This window comes from Nerophis ophidion, linkage group LG02 (genome assembly GCF_033978795.1).
Source record: "Nerophis ophidion isolate RoL-2023_Sa linkage group LG02, RoL_Noph_v1.0, whole genome shotgun sequence".
NCBI lineage: Eukaryota > Metazoa > Chordata > Actinopteri > Syngnathiformes > Syngnathidae > Nerophis > Nerophis ophidion.
Genome location: NC_084612.1, coordinates 72,555,928 through 72,583,352, shown reverse-complemented (window position 1 = coordinate 72,583,352; position 27,425 = coordinate 72,555,928). Strand labels below are relative to the sequence as shown.

The following is a 27,425-nucleotide window of genomic DNA, read 5'->3' as shown; positions in this document are numbered from 1 at the left end:
TATATATATATATATATATATATATATATATATATATATATATATATATTTGTATGCATATATATATATATATATAGAGATAGGGTGAGAAGCTCTGTCATCCGGGAGGAGCTCAACGTAAAGCCGCTGTTCCTCCACATCGAGAGGAGCCAGATGAGGTGGTTCGGGCATCTGGTCAGGATGCCACCCGAACGCCTCCCTAGGGAGGTGTTTAGGGCACGTCCAGCTGGTAGGAGGCCACGGGGAAGACCCAGGACACGTTGGGAAGACTATGTCTCCCGGCTGGCCTGGGAACGCCTCGGGATCCCCCGGGAAGAGCTAGACAAAGTGGCTGGAGAGAGGGAAGTCTGGGTTTCTCTGCTTAGGCTGTTGCCCCCGCGACCCGACCTCGGATAAGCGGAAGATGATGGATGGATGGATGGATGGATGTATATATATATATATACATATATATATGTATATATATATATATATATATATATATATATATATATATATATATATATATATATATGTATATATATATATATATATATATATATATATATATATATATATATATATATATATATATATATATGTATATATATATATATATATATGTATATATATATATATATATATATATATATGTATATATATATATATATATATATATATATATACATATATATATATATATACATATATATATATATATATATATATATATATATATATATATATATATATATATATATATATATATATATATATATATATATATATAGGCTTCACGGTGGCAGAGGGGTTAGTGCGTCTGCCTCACAATACGAAGTTCCTGCAGTCCTGGGTTCAAATCCAGGCTCGGGATCTTTCTGTGTGGAGTTTGCATGTTCTCCCCGTGAATGCGTGGGTTCCCTCCGGGTACTCCGGCTTCCTCCCACTTCCAAAGACATGCACCTGGGGATAGGTTGATTGGCAACACTAAATTGGCCCTATTGTGTGAATGTGAGTGTGAATGCTGTCTGTCTATCTGTGTTGGCCCTGCGATGAGGTGGCGACTTGTCCAGGGTGTACCGTGCCTTCCGCCCGATTGTAGCTGAGATAGGCGCCAGCGCCCCCCGCGACCCCGAAAGGGAATAAGCGGTAGAAAATGGATGGATGGATGGATATATATATATATATATATGGAGGTGTGGGAAAAATCACGAGACTACTTCTTCTCTACAGAACTGTTTCATGAGGGGTTCCCTCAATCCCTCAATCTCCTGATGATTGAGGGAACCCCTCATGAAACAGTTCTGTAGAGATGAAGTAGTCTTGTGATTTTTCCCACACCTACATATTGCGCTCTCCCACGGTATCGAGCACTATTCTCCGGATAATCCAATCAAGACATACATATATATATATATATATATATATATATATATATATATATATATATATATATATATGGATGGATATATATATATATGTATGCATATATTTGTATGGGGAGGGATAAATCACAAATTGTAGGAATTTGTTACAAAAATTCAGTCATTTCACTAGAGATGTCCGATAAAGGCTTTTTTGCCCATATCCGATACTGTCAAACTCTTAATTACCGATTACCATATCAATCGATACTGATATATACAATCGTGGAATGAACACATTATTATGCCTAATTTTGTTGTGATGCCCCGCTGGATGCATTAAACAATGTAACAAGGTTTTCCAAAATAAATCAACTCAAGTTATGGAAAAAAAGTGCCAACATGGCACTGCCATATTTATTATTGAAGTCACATAGTGCATTTTTTTTTTTTAACATTCCTCAAAACAGCAGCTTGGAATTTGGGACATGCTCTCCCTGAGAGAGCATGAGGAGGTTGCGGTGGGCAGGTTTTGGTGGTAGCGGGGGTGTATATTGTAGCGTCCCGGAAGAGTTAGTGCAGCAAGGGGTTCTGGGTATTTGTCTTGTTGTGTTTATGTTGTGTTACGGTGCTGATGTTCTCCCGAAATGTGTTTGTCATTCTTGTTTGATGTGGGTTCACATAATTGTAACAGTGTTAAAGTTGTTTATACGGCCACCCTCAGTGTGACCTGTATAGCTGTTGATCAAGTATGCTTTGCATTCACTTGCGTGTGCGTGAAAAGCCGGAGATTTTATGTGACTGGGCCTGCACGCAAAGGTACTGCCTTTTAGGATTATCGGCGCTCCGTACTTCTCCCGATGTCCGTATACACAGCGGCATTTTAAAAAGTCATATATTTTACTTTTTGAAACGATACCAATATTTTCCAATATTACATTTTAAAGCATTTATCGGCCAATAGTATCGGACATTTCTACATTTCACTTATTGGGTGACGCTAATTGGGCGGTCTTATTTGGCATCAAGCCAAGCAGCTGTGTGCGCGTCTACGTATATATATATATATATATATATATATATATATATATATATATATATATATATATACATATATTTGTTTTTATTACAAATGATCCAGATGTGAACAAGAGCATACATTGTGTGTGTGTGTGTGTGTGTGTGTGATGATGTAAATGAGATGTGGTCGTAATGTGTAAGTATGTCGCAGTAAAAGGGCATTTTGTGTCTTTTCCTAATTTGATTGCATGCTATAGTATAATTTCCTTGTTAGAATTTTATTGCATGTTTTTTGTGTATCTCTTTAATTTAGGTAGCCAGGGACTGCAGATGGAAATGAGCCATTTAGCTATAATCTGATGCAGAACATAGCTGTCTTTGAGCTTAATGTTTTTGTGCAATGTCCCGTCAAATAAAGACTAAACTAAACAAAAAAACAACAAAAAAATAGTGTTTGCGAGAATATATATATAATATATGTGTATGCATACATACATACATATGTGTATATATGTATGTATGTATATAGGTATGTGTATGTATGTATAGTATGTATATAAGTATATATATGAATACATGTGTGTATATATGTATGTATGTATATATGTATGTATATACATACAGTATGTGTATGTATATATGTATATGTTTATATATATACGTTTATGCATACATATGTGTTTGTATGTATATATGTATGTATATAGGTACGTATATGTATGTATGTATGTATGTACATTATGTATATGTATATAAATATGAATACATATGTGTATATATGTATGTATGTATGTATATAGGTATGTGTATGTATGTATGTACAGTATGTATATAAGTATATATATGAATACATGTGTGTATATATGTATGTATGTATGTATATATGTATGTATATAAATACAGTATATGTATGTATATATGTATATGTATTAATATGCATATATGTATATGTTTTTATATATGTTTATGCATACATATGTGTTTGTATGTATATATGTATGTATGTACAGTATGTATATAAATAGAATACATATGTGTATATATGTATGCATGTATGTATATACGTATGCATATACGTACAGTATATGTATGTATATAAGTATATATATACATGTGTATCTATTATGTTTATTTGTATATACGTACAGTATGTGTATGTATATATGTATATGTGTATATATATACATATTAATATGTATATTTGTTTATCTGTATATATTTATGTATGTATATATTTATGTATATAGGTATGTGTGTATGTATGTAGAGTATGTATATATACATATATGTATACACATATGTAAGTATATGTATGTATGTATACATGTACAGTAATGTATGTATATATTTATGTATATAGGTATGTGTGTATGTATGTAGAGTATGTATATATACATATATATACATATATGTAAGTATATGTATGTATGTATATATGTACAGTAATGTATGTATATATGTAAATGCATATATGTGCACACGCATGCACACGCACACTTATCTAGATATATGGTGGTAGAGCCGAATGTTTTCCGAGGTGGTACTTGGTTTGAGAACCACTGTCTGACAGCACCCATTGCAATCAATTATGCAAATGAGGCGATGACGAAATCTAACGACTTCTGGCGACTTTTAAGTCAGCCGTTATAGCTACTTTCTAAGTTGGCAACACTGCCGAATCGGCCATACACGCCTCTGACCCACCCCATTATATAGTGACCCCCAGTTGGCAGCCTGACGTCATGATCGGCCAACCGCACCAGGTGGAAATGAGCTCTCAGTCTTGGCAGTTTGGCTCCTGATTGTGCAAACGCTAACCGGCTGTGTGCATTTGGTGCGTTCACGTGCGGTGGTTGAAAAGTGTGCTCGGCGTGTCGGAATGACAGCTGACGTCGTCACCTGGCGTAAGAAAACCCCCACCGTCCTGTTGTCGCTCTCCCCCCTTCCGATCGCATCGATCGGTCAGCATCAGCACGGCAGCCCTGGATGCTCTCCGCTCGGTTGTCTCCAGCTGGGATTGTCCGCCTTTCCACCCCAACCACAAAAAAAAAGAAACCCAGGTGGGGTTCTTGTCCTCCTCGGGGATTATTTTTTTTTTATCCGCGGAGGTGAGGAGATGCCGGCCGGGTGACAGCCTGTCATGATGCAGCTCTTTCTCCGGCAGCCTTGATTTTTTTAATTTTTTTTAATTCCCACCAAAAAGGCTGCGAAATCCCCCACCGCCTCTTCGTGTTGCGTTCAAACGCAGCGTGTTGCGTTCAAATGCAGCGACATTGACGCGGCTCCATGAGATCCACGCAAGGGCGTGAACTTGCAGACTCTTCGTAACCTACACACCCCCCCCACTTCGGACCCCCCTCCTCTCATCCTCGCTCCGTTTCTGCATTTCGCGCCCCACTTCCACGCTGCCACCATGGCGCTGAAAGCGGACTCCGAGGACCCGGACTACCGGAGACCGGCTCCCATCGAGGTGTTCGCCAGCCGCTCCACGCTGCACGGCATCTCGCACATGTTCACCTACGAGCGCATGTGCGTCAAGCGGACCCTGTGGAGCCTCTTCTTCCTGGGCTCCGTGGGCGTGCTGGCCCTGGTCTGCGTGGACCGCGTGCAGTTCTACTTCCAGTACCCGCACATCACCAAGCTGGACGAGGTGTCCGCCCCGCTCATGGTCTTCCCGGCGGTCACCTTCTGCAACCTCAACGCCTTCCGCTTCAGCAGGGTGACGCGCAACGACCTGTACCACGCCGGGGAGCTGCTTGCCTTGCTCAACGGCAGGTGCGTGGTTGTTTTTATTTTTATTTGTAATTTTTTTTTAATACTTGTCTGAAAGTTGAGACACACAGTACTACCTCGTGGTACAGGTGCGTGATTGTTTTTATTTTTTTTTTTATTTTTTTTTTAAATACTTGTCTGAAAGTTGAGACATACAGCACTACCTCGACTTACGAGCTCACTTGGTTCCATGGCGGAGCTCTTAACTCAAAACACTCGTATCTCGAAGCAACGTCCCATTTTTAAAATGAGTAGAAATCAATTCAATCGGTGCTCGCCTTTCAACACTTTTTTTTTTAAAAAGGGAAAAATACTCTTAGATAAGAAATATTGCATTAAAACAACACAATAAAAATGTGCTTACTCCACTAAAGTAACAATCCATTCATTCATTTTCTACCCCTTTTGGGGTCGCGGGTGGCGCTGGCGCCTATTTCAGCTTCAATCGGGCGGAAGGCGGGGTACACCCTGGACAAGTCGCCACCTCATCGCAGGGCCAACACAGATAGACGGACAACATTCACACTCACATTCACACCATCCATCCATTTTCTACCGCTTGTCCCTTACGGGGTCGCGGGGGGCGCTGGCGCCTAGCTCAGCTACAATCGGGCGGAAGGCGGGGTACACCCTGGACAAGTCGCCACCTCATCGCAGGGCCAACACAGATAGATGGACAACATTCACACTCACATTCACACCATCCATTTTCTACCGCTTGTCCCTTACGGGGTCGCGGGGGGTGCTGGCGCCTAGCTCAGCTACAATCGGGCGGAAGGCGGGGTACACCCTGGACAAGTCGCCACCTCATCGCAGGGCCAACACAGATAGACGGACAACATTCACACTCACATTCACACCATCCATCCATCCATTTTCTACCGCTTGTCCCTTACGGGGTCGCGGGGGGCGCTGGCGCCTATCTCAGCTACAATCGGGCGGAAGGCGGGGTACACCCTGGACAAGTCGCCACCTCATCGCAGGGCCAACACAGATAGACAGACAACATTCACACTCACATTCACACCATCCATCCATTTTCTACCGCTTGTCCCTTACAGGGTCGCGGGGGGCGCTGGCGCCTATCTCAGCTTCAATCGGGCGGAAGGCGGGGTACACCCTGGACAAGTCGCCACCTCATCGCAGGGCCAACACAGATAGACAGACAACATTCACACTCACACCATCCATCCATCCATTTTCTACCGCTTGTCCCTTACGGGTTCGTGGGGGGCGGTGGCGCCTATCTCAGCTACAATCGGGCGGAAGGCGGGGTACACCCTGGACAAGTCGCCACCTCATCGCAGGGCCAACACAGATAGACAGACAACATTCACACTCACACCATCCATCCATCCATTTTCTACCGCTTGTCCCTTACAGGGTCGCGGGGGGCGCTGGCGCCTATCTCAGCTTCAATCGGGCGGAAGGCGGGGTACACCCTGGACAAGTCGCCACCTCATCGCAGGGCCAACACAGATAGACGGACAACATTCACACTCACATTCACACCATCCATCCATCCATTTCCTACCGCTTGTCCCTTACGGGGTAGCGGGGGGCGCTGGCGCCTATCTCAGCTACAATCGGGCGGAAGGTGGTGTACACCCTGGACAAGTCGCCACCTCATCGCAGGGCCAACACAGATAGACAGACAACATTCACACACTAGGGCCAATTTAGTGTTGCCAATCAACCTATCCCCAGGTTCATGTTTTTGGAAGTGGGAGGAAGCCGGAGTACCCAGAGGGAACCCACGCATTCACGGGGAGGACATGCAAACTCCACTCCGAGCCTGGATTTGAACCCAGGACTGCAGGACCTTCGTATTGTGAGGCAGACGCACTAACCCCTCTGCCACCGTGAAGCCCGTAAACTAACTATGTGCATAGTAAAAGTTAAAGTCCCAATGATTGTCTCACACACTCACACACGAGGAGTGGCGAAATTATTCTCTGCATTTGACCCATCACCCTTGATCACCCCCTGGGAAGTGAGGGGAGCACTGAGCAGCAGCGGTGGCTGCGCCCGGGAATGATTTTTGTTGATTTAAAGGCCTACTGAAATGAGATAGCAGGTCCATTCTATGTGTCATACTTGATCATTTCGCGATATTGCCATATTTTTACTGAAAGGATTTAGTAGAGAACATCGATGATAAAGTTCGCAACTTTTGGTCGCTAATTAAAAAAGCCTTGCCTGTAACGGAAGTAGCAGACGATGTGCGCGTGACGTCACGGGTTGTAGGGCTCCTCATCTGAACATTGTTTATAATCATAGCCAGCAGCAGCAAGAGCGATTTGGACCGAGAAAGCAACAATTTCCCCATTAATTTGAGCGAGGATAAAATATTTATGGATGAGGAAAGTTAGAGTGAAGCACTTAACATGTATATGTGTTTATGTATGAAAAATAGTTTGATGCCCCTGATGTACAGTATGTAAATGCACATCTGTACATGTCCATACTGTACATGCACAATGTAAATATGTCTGTACATTTAAGAACACACTTAAAATAACTTTCCATTCCCATACACAATGTAAACAACGGTTTATTCACATGCACACATTACGTACAGTCTACACTGAGAGGCATACAAGCACAATATAAACATCTCTGTGCATACACAATATGGAGACATCTGCCGGTCTATTTACATACAAGCACAGTGTAACCAGCTGTCTATTCATATAAACTAGGTAGTCTATTCACTCTGTATTTACACTCATATTGATAATTTAAAATCGAACAGGATGTTGAGGTTTTAATTTATTTTCCAGCATAGGCGGGTACTTTCCTGGCCCGCCTGCGGTCCAGACCGTCAGATTTTTGAAAAAAATCTTCTGACGATTGAGGGAACCCCTCATGAAACAGTTCTGTAGAGATGAAGTAGTCTTGTGATTCCCCCCCCCACACACACACGTATGTATGTATGTATATATATATATATATATATATATATATATATATATATATATATATATATATATATATATATATAAACACACATAGATATATATAATGTGTGTGTGTATACATATATATTATGTATGTGTGTGTGTGTGTGTGTGTGTATATATGTATATGTGTATATATATATATATATATATATATATATATATATATATATGTATGTATGTGTGTATATGTATGTGTGTATGTGTTTATATATGTGTATATATGTGTGTGTGTGTGTGTGTATATATATATATATATATATATATATAATGTGTGTGTATATATGTGTGTATATATGTATGTGTGTTTGTATGTATGTATGTATGTATATATATATATATATGTGTGTGTGTATATATGTGTGTATATATATATATATATATATATATATATATATATATATATATATATATATAGATTTAGACAGAGATGTGAATAAGTTACTTCTTTTTCCTCTATCTTCTTGTTGTGGGGCAGCCTGGCTCCTACATGCATTCTCCCCTTTATATATGTATTTAATGCTCTACACAGTGTTTAGTGCGTGGTATTTGGATCTTAGTAGATCAGGCCCAGAAAGTCCTTAGTGGTGTTAATGATCTGATGTGTCAACAACAAATCCACATTATGAGCCCTCACTTTCATTTCTCATCCTCGTTTGCATGTTGAGCAACAGAAAGGAGACGTCTGCAACTTCGAGTCCTCCATGTCGCGCCTTGAGTGCAAAGCAGTGTTCCGACACCTGTCTCGCTTACGCCACGCTGCCACAAACAACACGGGAGCAAACATGCGGAACCTTTTAGGGTCCTTGCCGTTAACCTTTATCCTGGGGGAAAAAACCCCTGACTGTTATAACTTGGTATTATATGATGAATAAAAGCCTCGACCGCCACTTTATATTAAATGACAAAGAGGAGCACTTCCTTGCCTCCTCATCATCATCCGATATTACGATCCCAATATTGGAGCTTTTAAAATAACTACCCGCCTCCCGTTTCTTCCGCCTTTTTCGAGCCCTGCCACGCTTTGAGCACTGCAGCCATGGAAAAAAAACAACAACATGTAATTTCTCTGCGGAAACAGAATTTTTTTCTGCTCACGTGCGCAGATGTTGGTCCTTCTCGCTGGCGCATCGACACAACACGTCTAAATGGCGTCTTGAAAACATAACGGGGTATTTTTAGCGTATTGATCGACCCACGCTGCGAAGCCCCGAGGCGCAGTTCTGGTGCAGCTTGGAGCTCCTGTCCTACGCCCTCCTGTGACATAAACACATGCACAACATCTCTGTAAAGTGAGTACACAGTCGTGGTCAAAAGTTTACATACACTTGTAAAGAACATAATGTCATGGGTGTCTTGAGTTTCCAATCATTTCTATAGCTCCTGTTTTTTTTTTTTGTGAAAGAGGGATTGGAGCACGTACTTGTTGGTCACAGAAAACATTCATGAAGTTTGGTTCTTTTCTGAATTTATTATGGGTCTACTGAAAATGTGAGCAAATCTTTTGGTAGATTCTGGTTTAATTTTTGACCACTCCTCTTGAAAATATTGGTGCAGTTCAGCTAAATTTGTTGGTTTTCTGATGTGGACTTGTTTCTTCAGCATTGTCCACCAGTCAAAAATGCGATGGCTCCCAAAAGCGCCTTATTGCAGTGAAACTTGCCAAGGGACATGTAAGCAAATATAAACATTGCTGTATGTATACTTTTGACCCAGCAGATTTGCTCACATTTTCAGTAGACCATTAATAAATTCATAAAAGAACCAAACTTCGTGAATGTTTTTTGTGACCAATCACTCTATCACAAAAAAATAAGAGTTGTAGAAATGATTGGAAACTCAAGACAGCCATGACATTATGTTCTTTACAAGTGTATGTAAACTTTTGACCACGACTTTACATCCGACTGTATTGCAGGTCATAAATTGACCTGGAAAGCATAAGAGATGCTGTCGCAGCGCTTTTGATGCTTTGATTGGATTACGCTTTCCACGGAGGGGCCGATATTCTTCTTTTTAAGTTTATTTTGATCATGCCTGACAATAGTACGTCACATTATTACATTTGCACGAGTCAGCAAGTCTGAAAAGGGGTAGAAGGAACACAATCTTTCCATACTTGCCAACCCTCCCGATTTTCCCGGGAGACTTTGGAATTTCAGTGCCCCTTCGAAAGTTTCCCGGGGCAACCATTCTCCCGTATATATATATGTATATATATATATATATATATATATATATATATGTATATAATAGTGAATGCAGGTCATACTTGGTCAACAGCCATACATGTCACACTGAGGGTGGCCGTATAAACAACTTTAAAGGCCCACTGAAATGAGATTTTCTTATTCAAACGGGGATAGCAGGTCCATTCTATGTGTCATACTTGATCATTTCGCGATATTGCCATATTTTCGCTGAAAGGATTTAGTAGAGAACATCGCCGATAAAGTTCGCAACTTTTGGTCGAAATTCAAAATTGCAATTTAGTAAACTTAAAAAGGCCGTATTGGCATGTGTTGCAAAGTTAAGATTTCATCATTGATACATAAACGATCAGACTGCGTGTTTCAGTAGGCCTTTAACACTGTTCCTAATATGCGCCACACTGTCAACCCACACCAAACAAGAATAACAAACACATTTCGGTAAAACATCCACACCGTAACACAACATAAATATAACAGAACAAATACCCAGAATCCCTTGCAGCACTTACTTTTCCAGGACGCTACAATAACATCAACGGCTTTTGGAGCTCAGTGCACAACTGCACACACAACATAAACACACCGGAAGTAGCAGACGATGTGCACGTGACGTCACGGGTTGTGGAGCTCCTCACATCCTCACATTGTTTACAATCATAGCCACCAGCAGCAAGAGCTATTTGGACAGAGAAAGCAACAATTTCCCCATTAATTTGAGCGAGGATGAAAAATTCGTGGATGAGGAAATTTAGAGTGAAGGACTAGAGGGGAAAAAAAAGAAAGGCGATTGCATTGGGAGTTATTCAGATGTTTTCAGACACCTTTACTAGGATAATTCAGGGTAATCCCTTATCAGTTTATTGTGTTGCTAGTGTTTTAGTGAGTTAAATAGTACCTTAAAGTCGGAGGGGTGTGGCCATGGGTGTTTTGACGCCAGAGTCTCTGAGAGAAGTCACGGCAGCTGCAGCAGGACGCTGGCTCCGCTGATCTCCGGTAAGAGGCGACTTATTACCACAATTTTCTCACCAAAAACTGACGGTTGACATGTAGTCGGGATCCATGTTCGCTTGACCGCTCTGATCCATAGTAAAGCTTCACCTCCGGGAATTTTAAACAAGGAAACACCATGTGTTTGTGTGGCTAAAAGCTTCCCACCTCCATCTTTCTACTTTGACTTCTCCGTTATTAATTGAACAAATGGCAAAAGATTCAGCAACACAGATGTCCAAAATACTGTGTAATTGCGCGATGAAAAAAGACGACTTTTAGCCGTAAGTGAAGCTGGGCTAATATGTCCCCTCCAACAATAAAATCACAAACACGCGTCATCATTCCGCGACTTTTTCAACAGGAAACTCCGTGGGAAATTTAAAATTGCAATTTAGTAAACTAAACCGGCCGTATTGGCATGTGTTGCAATGTTAAGATTTCATCATTGATATGTAAACCATCAGACTGCGTGTTTCAGTAGGCCTTTAACACTGTTCCTAATATGCGCCACACTGTCAACCCACACCAAACAAGAATAACAAACACATTTCAGGAGAACATCCACACCGTAACACAACATAAACACACCGGAAGTAGCAGACGATGTGCTCGTGACGTCACAGGTTGTGGAGCTCCTCACATCCTCACATTGTTTACAATCATAGCCACCAGCAGCAAGAGCTATTTGGACCGAGAAAGCAACAATTTCCCCATTAATTTGAGCGAAGATGAACGATTCGTGGATGAGGAAAGTTAGAGTGAAGGACTAGAAAGAAAAAAAAGGCGATTGCATTGGGAGTGATTCAGATGTTTTTAGACACATTTACTAGGATAAATGTGGGAAGTCCCTTTTCTGCTTATTGGGTTGCTAGTGTTTTAGTGAGTTAAATAGTACCTTAAAGTCGGAGGGGTTTCAACAGGAAACTCCGCGGGAAATTTCAAATTGCAATTTAGTGAACTAAAGCGGCCGTATTGGCATGTGTTGCAATGTTAATATTTCATCATTGATTTATAAACCATCAGACTGCGTGGTCGCTAGTAGTGGCTTTCAGTAGGCCTTTAAACACGGATGAAGCAAAATTGTTGCCATCTTGAACATTTTGGTGACTGGAGGGAATATTAATTAATTTGAGCGAGGATGAACGATTCATGGATGAGGAAAGTTAGAGTGAAGGACTAGAAAGAAAAAAAAGGCGATTGCATTGGGAGCGATTCAGATGTTTTTAGACACATTTACTAGGATAAATCTGGGAAGTCCCTTTTCTGCTTATTGGGTTGCTAGTGTTTTAGTGAGTTAAATAGTACCTTAAAGTCGGAGGGGTTTCAACAGGAAACTCCGCGGGAAATTTCAAATTGCAATTTAGTAAACTAAAGCGGCCGTATTGGCATGTGTTGCAATGTTAATATTTCATCATTGATATATAAACTATCAGACTGCGTGGTCGCTAGTAGTGGCTTTGCGTAGGCATTTAAACACGGATGAAGCAAAATTGTTGCCATCTTGAACATTTTGGTGACTGGAGGCAATTAGCGCGGGCCTCATAAGCGACGTGATGAGCAAGACTTTATCCGCGTGTAATTAGAGCTGTTTGTTAAGCTACAGAGCAGTCGCACTGATTAACTCTTGTCATCCCTGTTGCTACCCAACCCCACTGCATGCTGCTTCCTTCCCTCCGGCCTCAAGGGAGACGTCCACAGTGTGTTTCTTCCCCAACTCCCACACTGAGATAGAGGCGGGGAAAAAAAAAAAAAAAAAGGTCCAACGAGTTAAGGACTTGAATTGGATCCGTAGATCTCGAGCACATTTCTCTTGAGGGTTTTAAATCAAACCTGGTGGAGGTCGACAACCTTTTCAGATGTAAGCTCGCTGATATCAGACAACACGCTCGGGGTCGGAGTGACGACTTTTTTTTTTTTTTTACAGAGCAAGCTAACAAATCACTGCAGCAGATTTGGCTGCGTTAACCCATCGTTAATACATTTGTTTTAGATTACATTTTTTTTTAAAAGCTCTTATAAAATCCTGCAATGAGCTCATTCAGAGATGACATCGTCCATGTCTGTTTTGTCCTCATGTTGAAATGTTTCCGAGTCGTCATAGTCAATTGTTAGTTGGTTCCGGTTTATTTTGAACATGCATACTGTGACGCTTGCTGGGCATTTGTTCTTCCGTGGATGCGTTCGGGCAAGAACACAGCGAATGGTAAGTTTTTCAACGTTAATCAATTACTTGATAAATGACCAAGTCGAGGTGATCTACCTCATATATACATATACATACACATATCATATATATATAAATATATATATATATATATATATACATATACATACATTTATGTAGGTGTGGGAAAAATCACAAGACTACTTCATCTCTACAGAACTGTTTCATGAGGGGTTCCCTCAATCATTGGGAACCCCTCATGAAACAGTTCTGTAGAGATGAAGTAGTCTTGTGATTTTTCCCACACCTACATATTGCGCTCTACCACGGTATCGAGCACTATTCTCTGGATAATCCAATCAAGACATATACATACATTTATATATACAGTATATAATTTATATGTATTTATTGTGCCGTTTTTGTTGACATGTTAAAGGTGTTTTAATGAATATACATGCATGTTTAACACATAGATTTCTATCTTTCATGAAGACAAGACTATAAGTTGGTGTATTACCTGATTCTGATGACTTGCATTGATTGAAATCTTTTAATGCACAGCATAGGACACATAGCAAGAGTGGTCCTCAGGTCCTGTTGATCAGGGGCAATAGCTCCACAGCCACAGATCCACTAATATCACAGTCAAAATGAAAGCTTGTTCCCATAGGCACCATAAATTGTTAATAATGTTTAGACAAAAGTGTATATTATATATACTATTATATATATTGTATTTATATAGGTGTGTGTGTGTGTGATGGATATGTGTGTATTTTGGGTATATGCATGTGTGTATGTATGTGATTGTGTGTGTATGTGTGTGTATATATATATATATATATATATATATATATATATATATATATATATATATATATATATATATATATATATATATATATATATATATATATATATATATATATATATATATATATATATAATGTGTGTGTGTGTACATATGTATATATGTAAGTGTGTGTGAATTTAAATGTATTATATATAGACAATATATAGCAGCAACCACTGAATTGAATTATATTATATATATTATTGTATTATATATTGTATATATATATTGTATATGTATAGGGGTGGGACCTAATAAGTTTACTTCTTCCCACTCCCTTTTTGAGCCAATCTTGACATCTACAAAAGATTAGTCACATGTAATGTTTTCAATGTAGGTGTAAAAATAATGTATTTATATATTTCTTTTGTATTTTATGTCATTCTCTTGTTTTGTTTGCATGGCTCAAAATAAACCCATTCATTCATTCATACATTCATTCAAATCAGACGTCCACGTTTTCAAATGGAGGAGAAAAAAAAGTTCCTCTTTTCTGTCTAATACCACATGAAAGTCGTTGGTTTTTGGCATCTTATCCGTCCAGCTTCCATATTGGTTTTTATACACTTTACAAGAAATACATTGGCGGCAAACTCCGTGGCTTGCTAGCTTGTTTGCTCTGGCTTTGGGAGACTCTTATTTTGTTAGCGCAGGCGCGATGGAGCGGCGCTTTTATTGTGAAGACAGGAACTGTGCGATCAGTCTTTTAGGCTTTTGACGGGAAGTACAGTTGAAATAAAAAGTGTCTTTTTTCCTTTACACTTTTGATTGATTGATTGATTGATACGTTTATTAGAAGATTGTACATATTCCGTACAATTGACCACTAAATGTTAACACCCCAGTACGTTTTTCAACTTCTTTAAGTCGGGTCATGTGACCGCCTGGCTCTGTTTGATTGGTCCAACGTCACCAGCGACTGCATGTGATTGGTGGAACGCGGGCATGCGTAGATCCTACTTTGAAGCTCTGTCATAAACCAAAACAAACGTTAACAGATCGATTAAAAAAAAAGTAGCGAGTAGCGAGCTGAATGTAGATAAATGGAGCGGAGTAAAAGTAGCGTTTCTTCTCTATAAATATACTCAAGTAAAAGTATGTTGCATGAAAACTACTCGTAGAAGTACAATTTATCCCAAAAGTTACTCAAGTAAATGTAGCGCGTTACTACCCACCTCTGCATATAACGTACACTTATTCAGCCTGTTGTTCACTATTCTTTATTTATTTTAAATTGCCTTTCAAATGTCTATTCCTGGTGTTGGGTTTTATCAAATAAATTTCCCCCCAAAATGCGACTTATACTCCAGTGCGACGTATCTATGTTTTTTTACTTCTTTATCATGCATTTTCGACCGGTGCGACTTATACTCCGGAGCGATTTATTATCCGAAAAATACGGCAATCACTTCAAGAATTGTAATCGAATCATGATGTGTCCAAAGATTCCCAATCTCCAATTTGTTTAAATGCATTGTTTAAATGGGCTGTACTTGTGTAGCGCTTTTCTACCTTCAAGGTACTCAAAGCGCTTTGACACTACTTCCACATTTACCCATTCACACACACTGATGGAGGGAGCTGCCATGCAAGGCGCCAACCAGCACCTATCAGGAGCAAGGCTGAAGTGTCTTGCTCAGGACACAACGTACCTGACGAGGTTAGTACTAGGTGGGAATTGAACCAGGGACGCTCGGGTTTCGCACGGCCACTCTCCCACTGCGCCACGCCGTCAGTTTCAGTTTCACTAATTCTTCAGTAAATTCACCAAAACGTCACTGTGGAGTTATTGAGTCTGTTTAGCTGATTGGAGACTTAGCTTCCGCAGCTAGTAACTTCTGTTTTGTTTGATCAGCCGTTTTACTGCCTTGTTGCTGACGTTGCTAGGAAACAATTAAAGTACGTAAATAAACATTTACAGAATCTTTTTGTCTAAATAGCTCATTTCACAACGTACATATATGCACCATACATTATGTAAAATATGGTAATTAATTGTTACTTACTTTGCATTATTTTTTTTTTCATTCAAAATCTAAATAAATAATTTTGCTTTACCGACACAGATTATTTTCAGCTAATGGCGGTCTACATCTGGCCTCTAGTCTTCAGTTTGACACGTGGTGTAGAAGATCTTGGTGGCATGTTAATTAAGTGCTTCTTGTAGTGACTTTCAGACTGTCATGATCCACGTCTTGGATCATGGCATATTCTGGTTTTGGTTCTGTCTATCACATTCTGTCTAGTATTTGTCTTCCTCAGTTCTTTGTGGCACTTCCTTGTTTTGTTTCCGTTGTCATAGTTACCCATTTAGTGTCACCTGTCTCTGCTTTGATCACACGCACCTGCCCTTGATTATTTATTTCCCTATATATCAATCAATGTTTATTTATATAGCCCCAAATCACAAATGTCTCAAAGGACTGCACAAATCATTACGACTACGACATCCTCGGAAGAACCCACAAAAGGGCAAGGAAAACTCACACCCAGTGGGCAGGGAGAATTCACATCCAGTGGGACGCCAGTGACAATGCTGACTATGAGAAACCTTGGAGAGGACCTCAGATGTGGGCACCCCCCTCTAGGGGACCGAAAGCAATGGATGTCGAGCGGGTCCAACATGATACTGTGAAAGTTCAATCCCTTGGTCCAGAAGCGACACCTTAAGGCTCGTCTAAAGTTTGCTGCTGATCACATGGACAAAGTTAAGACCTTCTGGAGGAAAGTTCTGCGGTTAGATGAAACAAAAAATGAGCCATAATACCCAGCAATATGTTTGGAGGAGAAAAGGTGAGGCCTTTAATCACAGGAACACCACACCTACTGCCAAGAATGGTGGTGGTAGTATTATGCTCTGGGCCTGTTTTGCTTTACAGAGAGTAAATGGGACAATGAAAAAGGATTACCTCCAGATTCTTCAGGACAACTTACAGTCATCAGGACAATGACCCCAAACACACGTCAACAAGTGTTAAAGGAATGGCTAAATCAGGCTAGAATGAAGGTTTTAGAATGGCCTTCCCAAAAGTCTTGTTTACTTGTTTGTGGCGTGCAGCCCTTTTTGTTTTTCAACCGTAGTTGGTTTTAAAGGCTTTGTAAGTAAAGTTGGCATGGTATCTTGTATTTTAGTTTAGAGCAGGGGTGTCCAAACTTTTTCCACAGAGGGCCGCACACGGAAAAATTTAAGCATGCGGTGGCCATTTTGATATTTTTCATTTTAAAACCATAACAAAATGTTTTTTCTTTTAATCCTTAGGGCTCCTGTGGAGCAGAGGGTCTCAGTCACTAAATTATTCAATGTCACATTATTATTAATATTTTTTATTTAATGCTTACAGTAAAAAAAATAAAAAAAATAAAATAAACTATCTGTGTTGGCCCTGCGATGAGGTGGCGACTTGTCCAGGGTGTACCCCGCCTTCCGCCCGATTGTAGCTGAGAAAGGCGCCAGCACCTCCCGCGACCCCGAAAGGGAATAAGCGGTAGAAAATGGATGGATGGATGGATGCTTACAGTAAATCTCTGTATCAACTTGAGGTTGATATAAAGTAAAAAAAAAAAGTTGTATGCCTTTTCTGTCAAAAACAACTTTGTTTTTTATAGTAAAACTGAAATATGCAGTATTTAGTTGGATAGAAAGTATTTTATTTATTCCTTCAGGAGAGTTCCTTTTTAGCAATTAAAGCCCTCAAAGATCAATAATGCAGGACACCATTGATTTTAATTATTTAATATTTTTGAGTAATCACAGTGAAAAGCTAAATAAAATCCTACTAAATATATTTGAGTCTCAAAAGGTTCCCCACTCATAAAGTGATACATTTTTATTATTATTTTTTTTACTTTAACACTTAAATTTCAAGATCAACTTCCCATATATGTATCGATTTTAAGTTTGAACTGTTATTATTATTTTTTTTAATGCTCTTTTGTCAAATCTTTGTTTTTATATGGCAACCACACAACATATGCAATATTTTTTCCACATAAAACATTTTAAAGTGATATTTTTTAAGTAATAATTCATTATAACATAGATTTTTTTGTCTTTTTTTAGCAATGGAAAAAAAAGAAAATAAAGACAAAAGGAACAAAAAAACTGCCTGCCTGGCAGCTTTGTGTCAACATTGCCACTTTTTCCTCATTAAATTTCACCTTATTCCACTTTTTTTAAATGTTTTTTTTAATTTTTGCAATATTATGCATTTTGCAATTTTTGCAGAATGTGTGGCGATTAGTTGAGGGCCACAAATTGCCCCCGGGCCGCACTTTGGACACCCCTGGTTTATAGCAATCCAAAAAACGGATATGACACACATTTATTGGCTACTGTATATTCAAATTCAGTGCCGCAAAGACAGTTTGCGATGTGGTGACGGTACAGGGTTTCAAACTACCGGACACTCTTAAGTGCAAGCCTCCGGTGGATGGAGCAGCTCACACGGAGTCTGTGGCAACACACAACTAGAAGAAAATCAATCATTCTCTTATTGTGCGTTTGTGAGTCCCCGTCACGCTTTGCGGTGCAGAACATAACAAGTCAATTGCTCCATTTTGTTTTGATTAAGTCACTGGTGTTAAAATTGACAAGGAAGGTTGTTTTTTGAATAATTGTCTGCTAATGTGGTGTTTATCCGCCATGAAGTGCGTCCCCCTGAAAAATCTCCCCTCACTCTGCGCCAACTTGGACTCGAAAATGCTGTTTGGCCTGTTTTTTAATTATTTTTCACATAAATTCCCGTGCGTAAACCACTCGTTCATGTTCACAATGCCCGAGACTTCAATGCGGCTCCAAAAATCCCCACCTCACCAGTTGAGTGTTTACAAAATTGAAACTCATTCCATAGTTCTGGACCTAAAAGTCATGTCAACATGTAAAATTCCCTTTCAAAATAGACACAGTTGTGATTTTACGCTTATTTGTCAGGTTCAAACGCTGATGACATCTTTTAATCAGACAAGAAGCAAGGAACCATGCAGAGACAGAGTTCAATTTTAGTGTCTGATTTTTTTTATTAATGTTTAGACAGAGATGAACAGAACAGAAAAACAGCAATAAACTTTTTTTTTTCAAAGAGAGAAAAATTAAATGAAATCAAATAAAGCTAAAATAGAAATAACAATACTTATACATAGAAGAGAAAGAACATCCACCACAAAAAGGAACACACACAAAAAAACCCCCCAAAAAACTAAACTTTGCTTAGACTGTCACTTATACAGTAATAACATAAAACATAAATATACTGTACGTAGACCTTCAGTATGTAAACCAACCAGAATACTGTTAAAAAAATTAAAATCACTGTTGTACCTTTGTTGATGGTTGGTCAAAATAGGTCAGAAAACACCTCCACACCCGATAAAACTTCCTTTCAGAACCCCTCATCACAAGTCTAATTTTTGTAGTTTGAGATGATATAAAACGTCTTTTACCCAGTGTGAAACTGTGGGTGGGGCAGCTTCCTTCCATTTCAAGAGGATCAAGCGGCGCGCTAATAAGGTTGAAAAGGCAATGAGCCTTTGACCACCGACAGGTAATCCTGACCCATCCCCAGAGACCCCAAAAAGCAGCAAAAGAGGATTCAATGTAATGTTAACCCCGAGTACACGAGAGAGTGCTTCACATATACCTGACAGAGTTCAATTTTGCTCATGAGGAGAACGCATGGATCTGTACACTCAGTCACAGTCTCGCCCTACGCTCTAAAGTTCAGTTCTCGCGTCCCTCTTTTTATTCAGAGTTCCATAGTCAACATCACTGAGGCCGCCTCTAAAAGGAGTGGTCACATATATTATGCAAATGAGGTCCAGTTCGCACAATACATGACAGAATGGGTTGGGGGGCCTTGTGATTTCGCATTGTCCCCGCTTCGTCTGCGTGTTGTCATCTTATTTTATTGAGGTCCTTGAAGTCTCTGGCTGTTAGCGGGCTAACATCTGTGGCAGAAGTTTTGTCCTTGCATAGATTAGAAAAAGTCTAACTTGAGCATTATTGCTAATAACTAAAGCAACTGACTTTAGGGATACTAAAATTAGTCTGATAATATATACATAATTATTCTAACAGTTTTCCAACTCTAGCTCCAAAATCTGGGCAAGCCTGCTGAAGTCACCTACAAAAGACCGGAGGCAATACCATATTGCGTAGTGCTGCAAATTCTTGACTATAACCGGCATAGCTCGGTTGGTAGAGTGGCCGTGCCAGCAACTTGAGGGTTGCAGGTCCGATTCCCGCTTCCGCCATCCTAGTCACTGCCGTTGTGTCCTTGGGCAAGACACTTTACCCACCTGCTCCCAGTGCCACCCACACTGGTTTGGATGTAACTTAGATATTGGGTTTCACTATGTAAAGCGCTTTGAGTCACTTGAGAAAAGCGCTATATAAATATAATTCACTTCACTTCACTAAAACGCCGCATTTTTCCTTCACTTTGAATCCTGCGGCTTATAAAACGGTGCGGCTAATTCATGGATTTTGCTTCGTTTGCGGCCACAATGTTTTGTGTCAGATAGTATACATCAAACCCAAGCAGAAACACTGGAATGGTGTGTTACTTTGTGCTAGGGCGCCATCTTTTGGACAAGTTCGCTCCGTGCAGGTACACGGTACACTGATACTAGAATTTTCTAAAGGAACTCTCCTGAAAAATCAATAAAGTACTATCTATCTGTCTACCTATCTAACCATCCTACATCAAACAGTTTAAGAACAACGTTTCTCAAAGTGCTATTGCAAGAAATTTAGGGATTTCAACATCTATGGTCCATAATATCATCAAAATTTTTCAGAGAATCATTCAAACCAACATTGAATGACCGTGACCTTCGATCCCTCAGACGGCACTGTATCAAAAACCGACATCAATCTCTAAAGGATATCACCACATGGGCTCAGGAACAGTTCAGAAATCCGCTGTTACTAAAAACAGTTGGTCGCTACATCTGTAAGTGCAAGTTAAAGCTCTACTATGCAAAGCGAAAGCCATTTATCAACAACATCCAGAAACGCCACCGGCTTCTCTGGGCCCGAGATCATCAAAGATGGACTGATGCAAAGTGGAAAAGTGTTCTGTGGTCTGACGAGTCCACATTTGAAATTTTTGGGGGAAATATTCGACATTGTGTCATCCAGACCAAAGGGGAAGCGAACCATCCAGACTGTTACCGACGCAAAGTTCAAAAGCCAGCATCTGTGATGGTATGGGAGTGCATTAGTGCCCAAGACATGGGTAACTTACACATCTGTGAAGGCACCATTAATGCTGAAAGGTACATACAGCCATCTAAGCGCTGACTATTCCATGGACGCCCCTGCTTATTTCAGCAAGACAATGCCAAGTAACATTCAGCACGTGTTACAACAGCGTGGCTTCGCAAAACAAGCGTGCGGGTACTTTCCTGGCCCGCCTGCAGTCCAGACCTGTCTCCCATGGAAAATGTGTGGCGCATTATGAAGCGTAAAATACAACGGTGGAGACCCCGGACTGTTGAACGACTGAAGCTCTACATAAAACAAGAATGGGAAAGAATTCCACTTTCAAAGCTTCAACAATTAGTTTCCTCAGTTCCCAAACGTTTATTGAGTGTTGTTAAAAGAAAAGGTGATCTAACACAGTGGTGAACATGCCCTTTCTCAACTACTTTGGCACGTGTTGCAGCCGTGAAATTCTAAGTTATTTGCACAAAAAATAATAATGTTTATGAGTTTGAACATCAAATATCTTGTCTTTGTAGTGCATTCAACTGATTATAAGTTGAAAATGATTTGTAAATCATTGTATTCTGTTTATATTTACATCTAACACAATTTCCCAACTCATATGGAAACGGGGTTTGTATGTATAATATATTTGTCTACCATCTTGTCTCACTTCAATTTGCAAGGCCCTTGCATCGTTGGTAACGCTTGTAAAAGCGTTGGGAATGGCAGGTCAACGCAGAACGGGCCAATTACTCTGTCCGTGCACGCCGCTCCCAGCCATTCCACAACTCTGGCCCCTCGGAGGTGGTGCGACATCATTATGGTTACTCGGGGAAATATGACATACGACTGGCCTGTTATGGGGTTCTCCTTTTAGTTAAATGAATTACGTCCCAAGCCTGCGCTTTTATAAGCAACACAGAGCTGCCAGGAGAGCACTTAAGCCGCCACACGCGGAGCCACCGTGTCGGGAGACTTGACTTGGAGTAGACGCGGCGCACTATATTTGTGGCTCCGGTTTGTAATGTTGCCCTTACGGCGCGACCTGGAGAAAATCCCGGCACAAGCTCAGACTTGCTGAAGGATCGAGGATCAACACTAATGTCAAGCGTGACAGGATATGATACTTTTATTTATTCCACAAACGGGGAAATTGTGTCGTTACAGCACATATTTTACATCTAAATGACAAGAGTACAATTTAACGAAAAATGTTGGATCCACTATGGACTGGACTCTCACTGTTACGTTAGATCCACTATGGACTGGACTCTCACTATTATGTTAGATCCACTATGGACTGGACCCTCACTATAATGTTAAATCCGCTATGGACTGGACTCTCTCACTATTATGTTGGATCCACTATGGACTGGACTCTCACTATTATGTTAGATCCACTATGGACTGGACTCTCACTATTATGTTAGATCCACTATGGACTGGACTCTCACTATTATGTTAGATCCACTATGGACTGGACTCTCACTATTATGTTAGATCCACTATGGACTGTACTCTCAATATTATGTTAGATCCACTATGGACTGGACTCTCACTATGATGTTAGATCCACTATGGACTGGCTTCTCACTATAATGTTAAATCCACTATGGACTGGACTCTCACTATTATGTTAGATCCACAATGGACTGGACTCTCACTATTATGTTAGATCCACTAAGGGCTGGACTCTCACTATTATGTTAGATCCACTATGGACTGGACTCTCACTATTATGTTAGATCCACTATGGACTGGACTCTCACTCTTATGTTGGATCCACTATGGACTGGACTCTCACTATTATGTTAGATCCACTATGGACTGGACTCTCATTATTATGTTTGATCCACTATGGACTGGACTCTCACAATATTACAGCATGTTAGATCCACTTTGGACTGGACTCTCATTATAATGTTAGATCCACTATGGACTGGACTCTCACTCTGTTAGATCCACTATGGACTGGACTCTCACTATAATGTTAGATCCACTATGGACTGAACTCTCACTATTAAGTTAGATCCACTATGGACTGGACTCTCATTATTATGTTAGATCCACTATGGACTGGACTCTCACTGTTACGTTAGATCCACTATGGACTGGACTCTCACTATAATGTTAGATCCACTATGGACTGGACTCTCACTGTTATGTTAGATCCACTATGGACTGGACTCTGGAGTCTCGAAGCCAGGGAAACAATCCAAGTTAGAATGTTTTGTATGCGAGTGAAAATAAAATTAGCTTTTCACTCTAAATTGTCAATGACTGGTCCTCAAATTCATCCTGCAGGGCAAGACAGTCCGATGTTGACCAAATCACAAAAGTGTCCACAGTTCTTCCCACATCTTCCAATTATTTGTGGCAGCTTTGTGGTACTTTGAAGACTGCCAGCAACTTCTAATTTGTCAACAAACCAATCAGCAGATGTCCTGTTGTCATAATTACTAATAAGTAGATATCCTCTAAAAATCCCTTTTTAATCAAGTCAAACAGAAATAAGGCAACAAGCGAAGTATCCAACACTTGTCGTTTCTAAAGTCTCTCTGTACAGCAGATATATGATTAACAATATGATTTGCCTGAGTGGCTGGCAAAGAAAAAAAAAAAAACGATGTTTTGTGAGAATAATTATGGCATCTTTTATCGCTTGTAGATAATTGCATTTCAAGCCGTAAATACTAAGCGCGTTGAGAGGGCTTGGACCTTCACTAAGGTCTGAGATGCATTCATCAGAAGGTCTTAGGACTGTCACGAGTTGTAGGAATAATAATAAAGTTGCTAATAAACGGTTTTGCAAGTCAGTCGTTGGTTATTCATACATTTTCAAGAAAACCCGGCAGGGACACTGTGAATTAGTGAATTATATTTATATAGCACTTTTTCTCAAGTGACTCAAAGCGCTTTACATAGTGACACCCAATATCTAAGTTACATTTAAACCAGTGTGGGTGGCACTGGGAGCAGGTGGGTAAAGTGTCTTGCCCAAGGACACAACGGCAGTGACTAGAATGGCACAAGCGGGAATCGAACCTGCAACCCTCAAGTTGCTGGCACGGCCACTCTACCAACCGAGCTATGCCGCCCCATACACACTGTGGACTTATTCTCACTCATTGCTTATTAAAGAAGACCTATGATGATTTTTTTTAAGCCGTTTGTTTGAGTCTGTTTGTGTACTAAAACATCAACACGCTTTGGTATTAGCAGTAAAAGCTAGCTACTGCAAGATAGATATAGGCTAGCTTCTACTACAACACGAAACGCGTTAGTAAAGCACAACACTGCCATACGACATCAATCTGTACCGACTGAAAAACATGAACAATCATATTACATTATTTGTATCGTTATCATTGTCGGTGCATTTTTCCGGTTTATTTGGGTATGCACTCCATTTATCGTATTTCCTTGAATTGGGAGCTAGTTAATTTAAAACCTCTTCTCACTCCCAAAGGTATGCGGTAAAATTAAGCATGCGCTAAATATTTTAAAACCTCTTCTCACTCCGGCACTTACCAAAGGTATGCAGTAAAAATTTGAGTGTGATGTAAGGATACCATCATGAAAAGCACATTTAATAAAAAAACGTTATCATGGTCTTACCTTTACTTATAAATTAAATCCATGCCAGTTCCTTCTGATCAAAAGCATCGATAACTTGTTTATAGAAGTCTTCCTTATCTTTCTTCAGTTTTAAAAGTCTCTGTCTTGATGGAGATCTTCCTTTATTACCTAATGCTTCGATTGAAAGTCCAGTTTAGAAAACTGCTATCAGACCGCTGCTATCAGTTACCTCAGCTACTCGAGTGCGGGCGACGACAGAACTATCCTCGGACAACTCCCCCTCCCGTTCTGCTCCGTGGGTGATCTCTTTATCCCACCACTGCCAACATGAAGTGTTATTGTGTTGTTGTATAAATAATACACTGGGTATTTAGGACTGGAACATGCTTTATTTCAGCCCGGTTGTTTACATAGCCAGCAAAGGTCCGTCGTGCACCTGCCGCGTCATATCCGTCCCAGCACAACCACGTCACTCATTTCACTTCTTCTGCAGCCGAGTAGTCGCAAGAAGAATCACTAGCGCCCTCTACCACCAGGAGGCGGGAGTCATTTAATGACTCATATTTAAGACACGCAGCTACGGTATTGTGACGGGTCTTAAGCTGTCGTCTTGCGGGTTCCCCTGGACCACCAAGGAAGGACATGGCTTGAGCAGTTTGACTTTGTTTATTTGTCAATAAAACCTCAGTCCAGGTCGCTCTTTTACTCCTCCTCTCCGCCATCTTGGTCTGTCAGAACGTTGGCTCCACAGCTATATTAATAAAACATAGCTGCTTACTGTTCTTTTTAGTATATTCAATAGCTTGGACCTTAAATCCTACTGAATAGCTCTTAATCTTCTTCCCTTAATGCGATTTCAAATTATTGAAATCAGCCTCCTCCATTTTGAAAATGATGACAGGGAAAGTGTCACTCGTGACGTCACAAAGTTTGACCCGGCAGTAATTCCAGGCAGGTGCATACTATATGCCCGGCGGCAATTCAAGGAAATACGGTATGTCGAAATAGCATGGCTCCAAGTTTGACATTTTGTCAGATTCAAACACTGATGACATCTAATAATCAGACAAGAAGCAAGGAAACATGCAGAGACAGGGTTCAATTTAGCTCATGAGGAGACACGTGTTTTGGCTGTAGTCTAGTTACAGATCCAAACTACGTTCTAAAAAATCAAGCCCGCGTACCTCCTCTATTTATTAGGAGAGCTCCTATTACATCACTGTCTCTGAGGTAAGGGGGTAGACCCGACAACTCCACTTAGACACGATATATGATTATACAAAAATGCAAATATGTTGACACTTGGTGCTATCACCCAGTCTCTGCTTTGTCTGGTCCCGGAACCCAACGTTCGGCCTTGGTAGTCAGCATCCCGAGTACTGGTGCCATCACCCAGTCTCTGTTTGGTCTCGTCCCGGTACCCAATGCCCAATGTTCGGCCTTGGCAGTCAGCAGGCAGAGTCTGAACAAAACACTGATAAAAAATATAAAAATACCACTTCAGCACAAATTGACAATACTTTATAGTAACGGCCCTTAAGCATACAGTTATGATGATATAATATACTTAATTATTCTAACACATTTGCTGCGTCTTCCTTTCATCTCCACTCTCTCGTCTCACTCTTCATCCTCAGTATATTCAGCTTCAAAAGTATAAGGTTTTGAATCCTCATTTGTCCAAAAGTTGTTGTCTCGTGGTCTGTTATCTATTCTGCCATGATTAGCGCGCACTTGCATTTGTTTCTGGTAGTAGGAAGTGTGTTGCTATGGATACAAATCATTTCACTGAAGAAATCTGTGCAGGCAATGATTAAAAATGACCAAAGCATGGTAAATATTACATATTGTTATGAAAGCGTCTGTTACTGAAACGTTGATGGAGAGTTTTGAAGTTGTTTTAGAGGGCTTTGACGGCTACAATTATGACTCCTATTACTCACATCTTTCAAGCGTTTTTGATCATTTTTAAAATCCGTAGTTGTTGTGAAAGATAGGCAAAATTCCAAAAAAAGTGCATTAATAAACTTCAGTATTCAAACTTATGCAGTAACTCATGCAGTTTTGTCTCACTTCAGTCCAATATTATTTTCCTTTTCTTCTTAAAGAAAGTGTTTTTATGCCCCATAAACACACGTTAACATTTTCGGGTCCAGCTGGGCAAAGCAAGTTGACCTTTTATGTCCTTGCTCGCTGCAGTGAATGGTAGAATCAGCGCTCCATCGATTGCGGCTTTTAATCCTGATCTTAACTCGGAGTCAACATATTCAGGGTTTTAAAGGCCTGCTGAAATGAGATTTTCTTATTCAAACGGGGATAGC

At 40.2% G+C, this 27,425-nt stretch overlaps 1 protein-coding gene across 1 annotated transcript in view; it reads left to right on the top strand.

The window, feature by feature from the left end:
- Positions 1–4,186: 4,186 nt before the first annotated feature.
- Positions 4,187–27,425, top strand: part of asic1b (acid-sensing (proton-gated) ion channel 1b) — a 401,531-nt gene continuing 378,292 nt past the window's right edge. Inside the window, exon 1 of the mRNA XM_061890082.1 lies at positions 4,187–5,138. Within this exon, the coding sequence (XP_061746066.1) occupies positions 4,777–5,138 (362 nt within the window). The 5' untranslated portion in view covers positions 4,187–4,776. The remainder of the gene's footprint in view (positions 5,139–27,425) is intronic.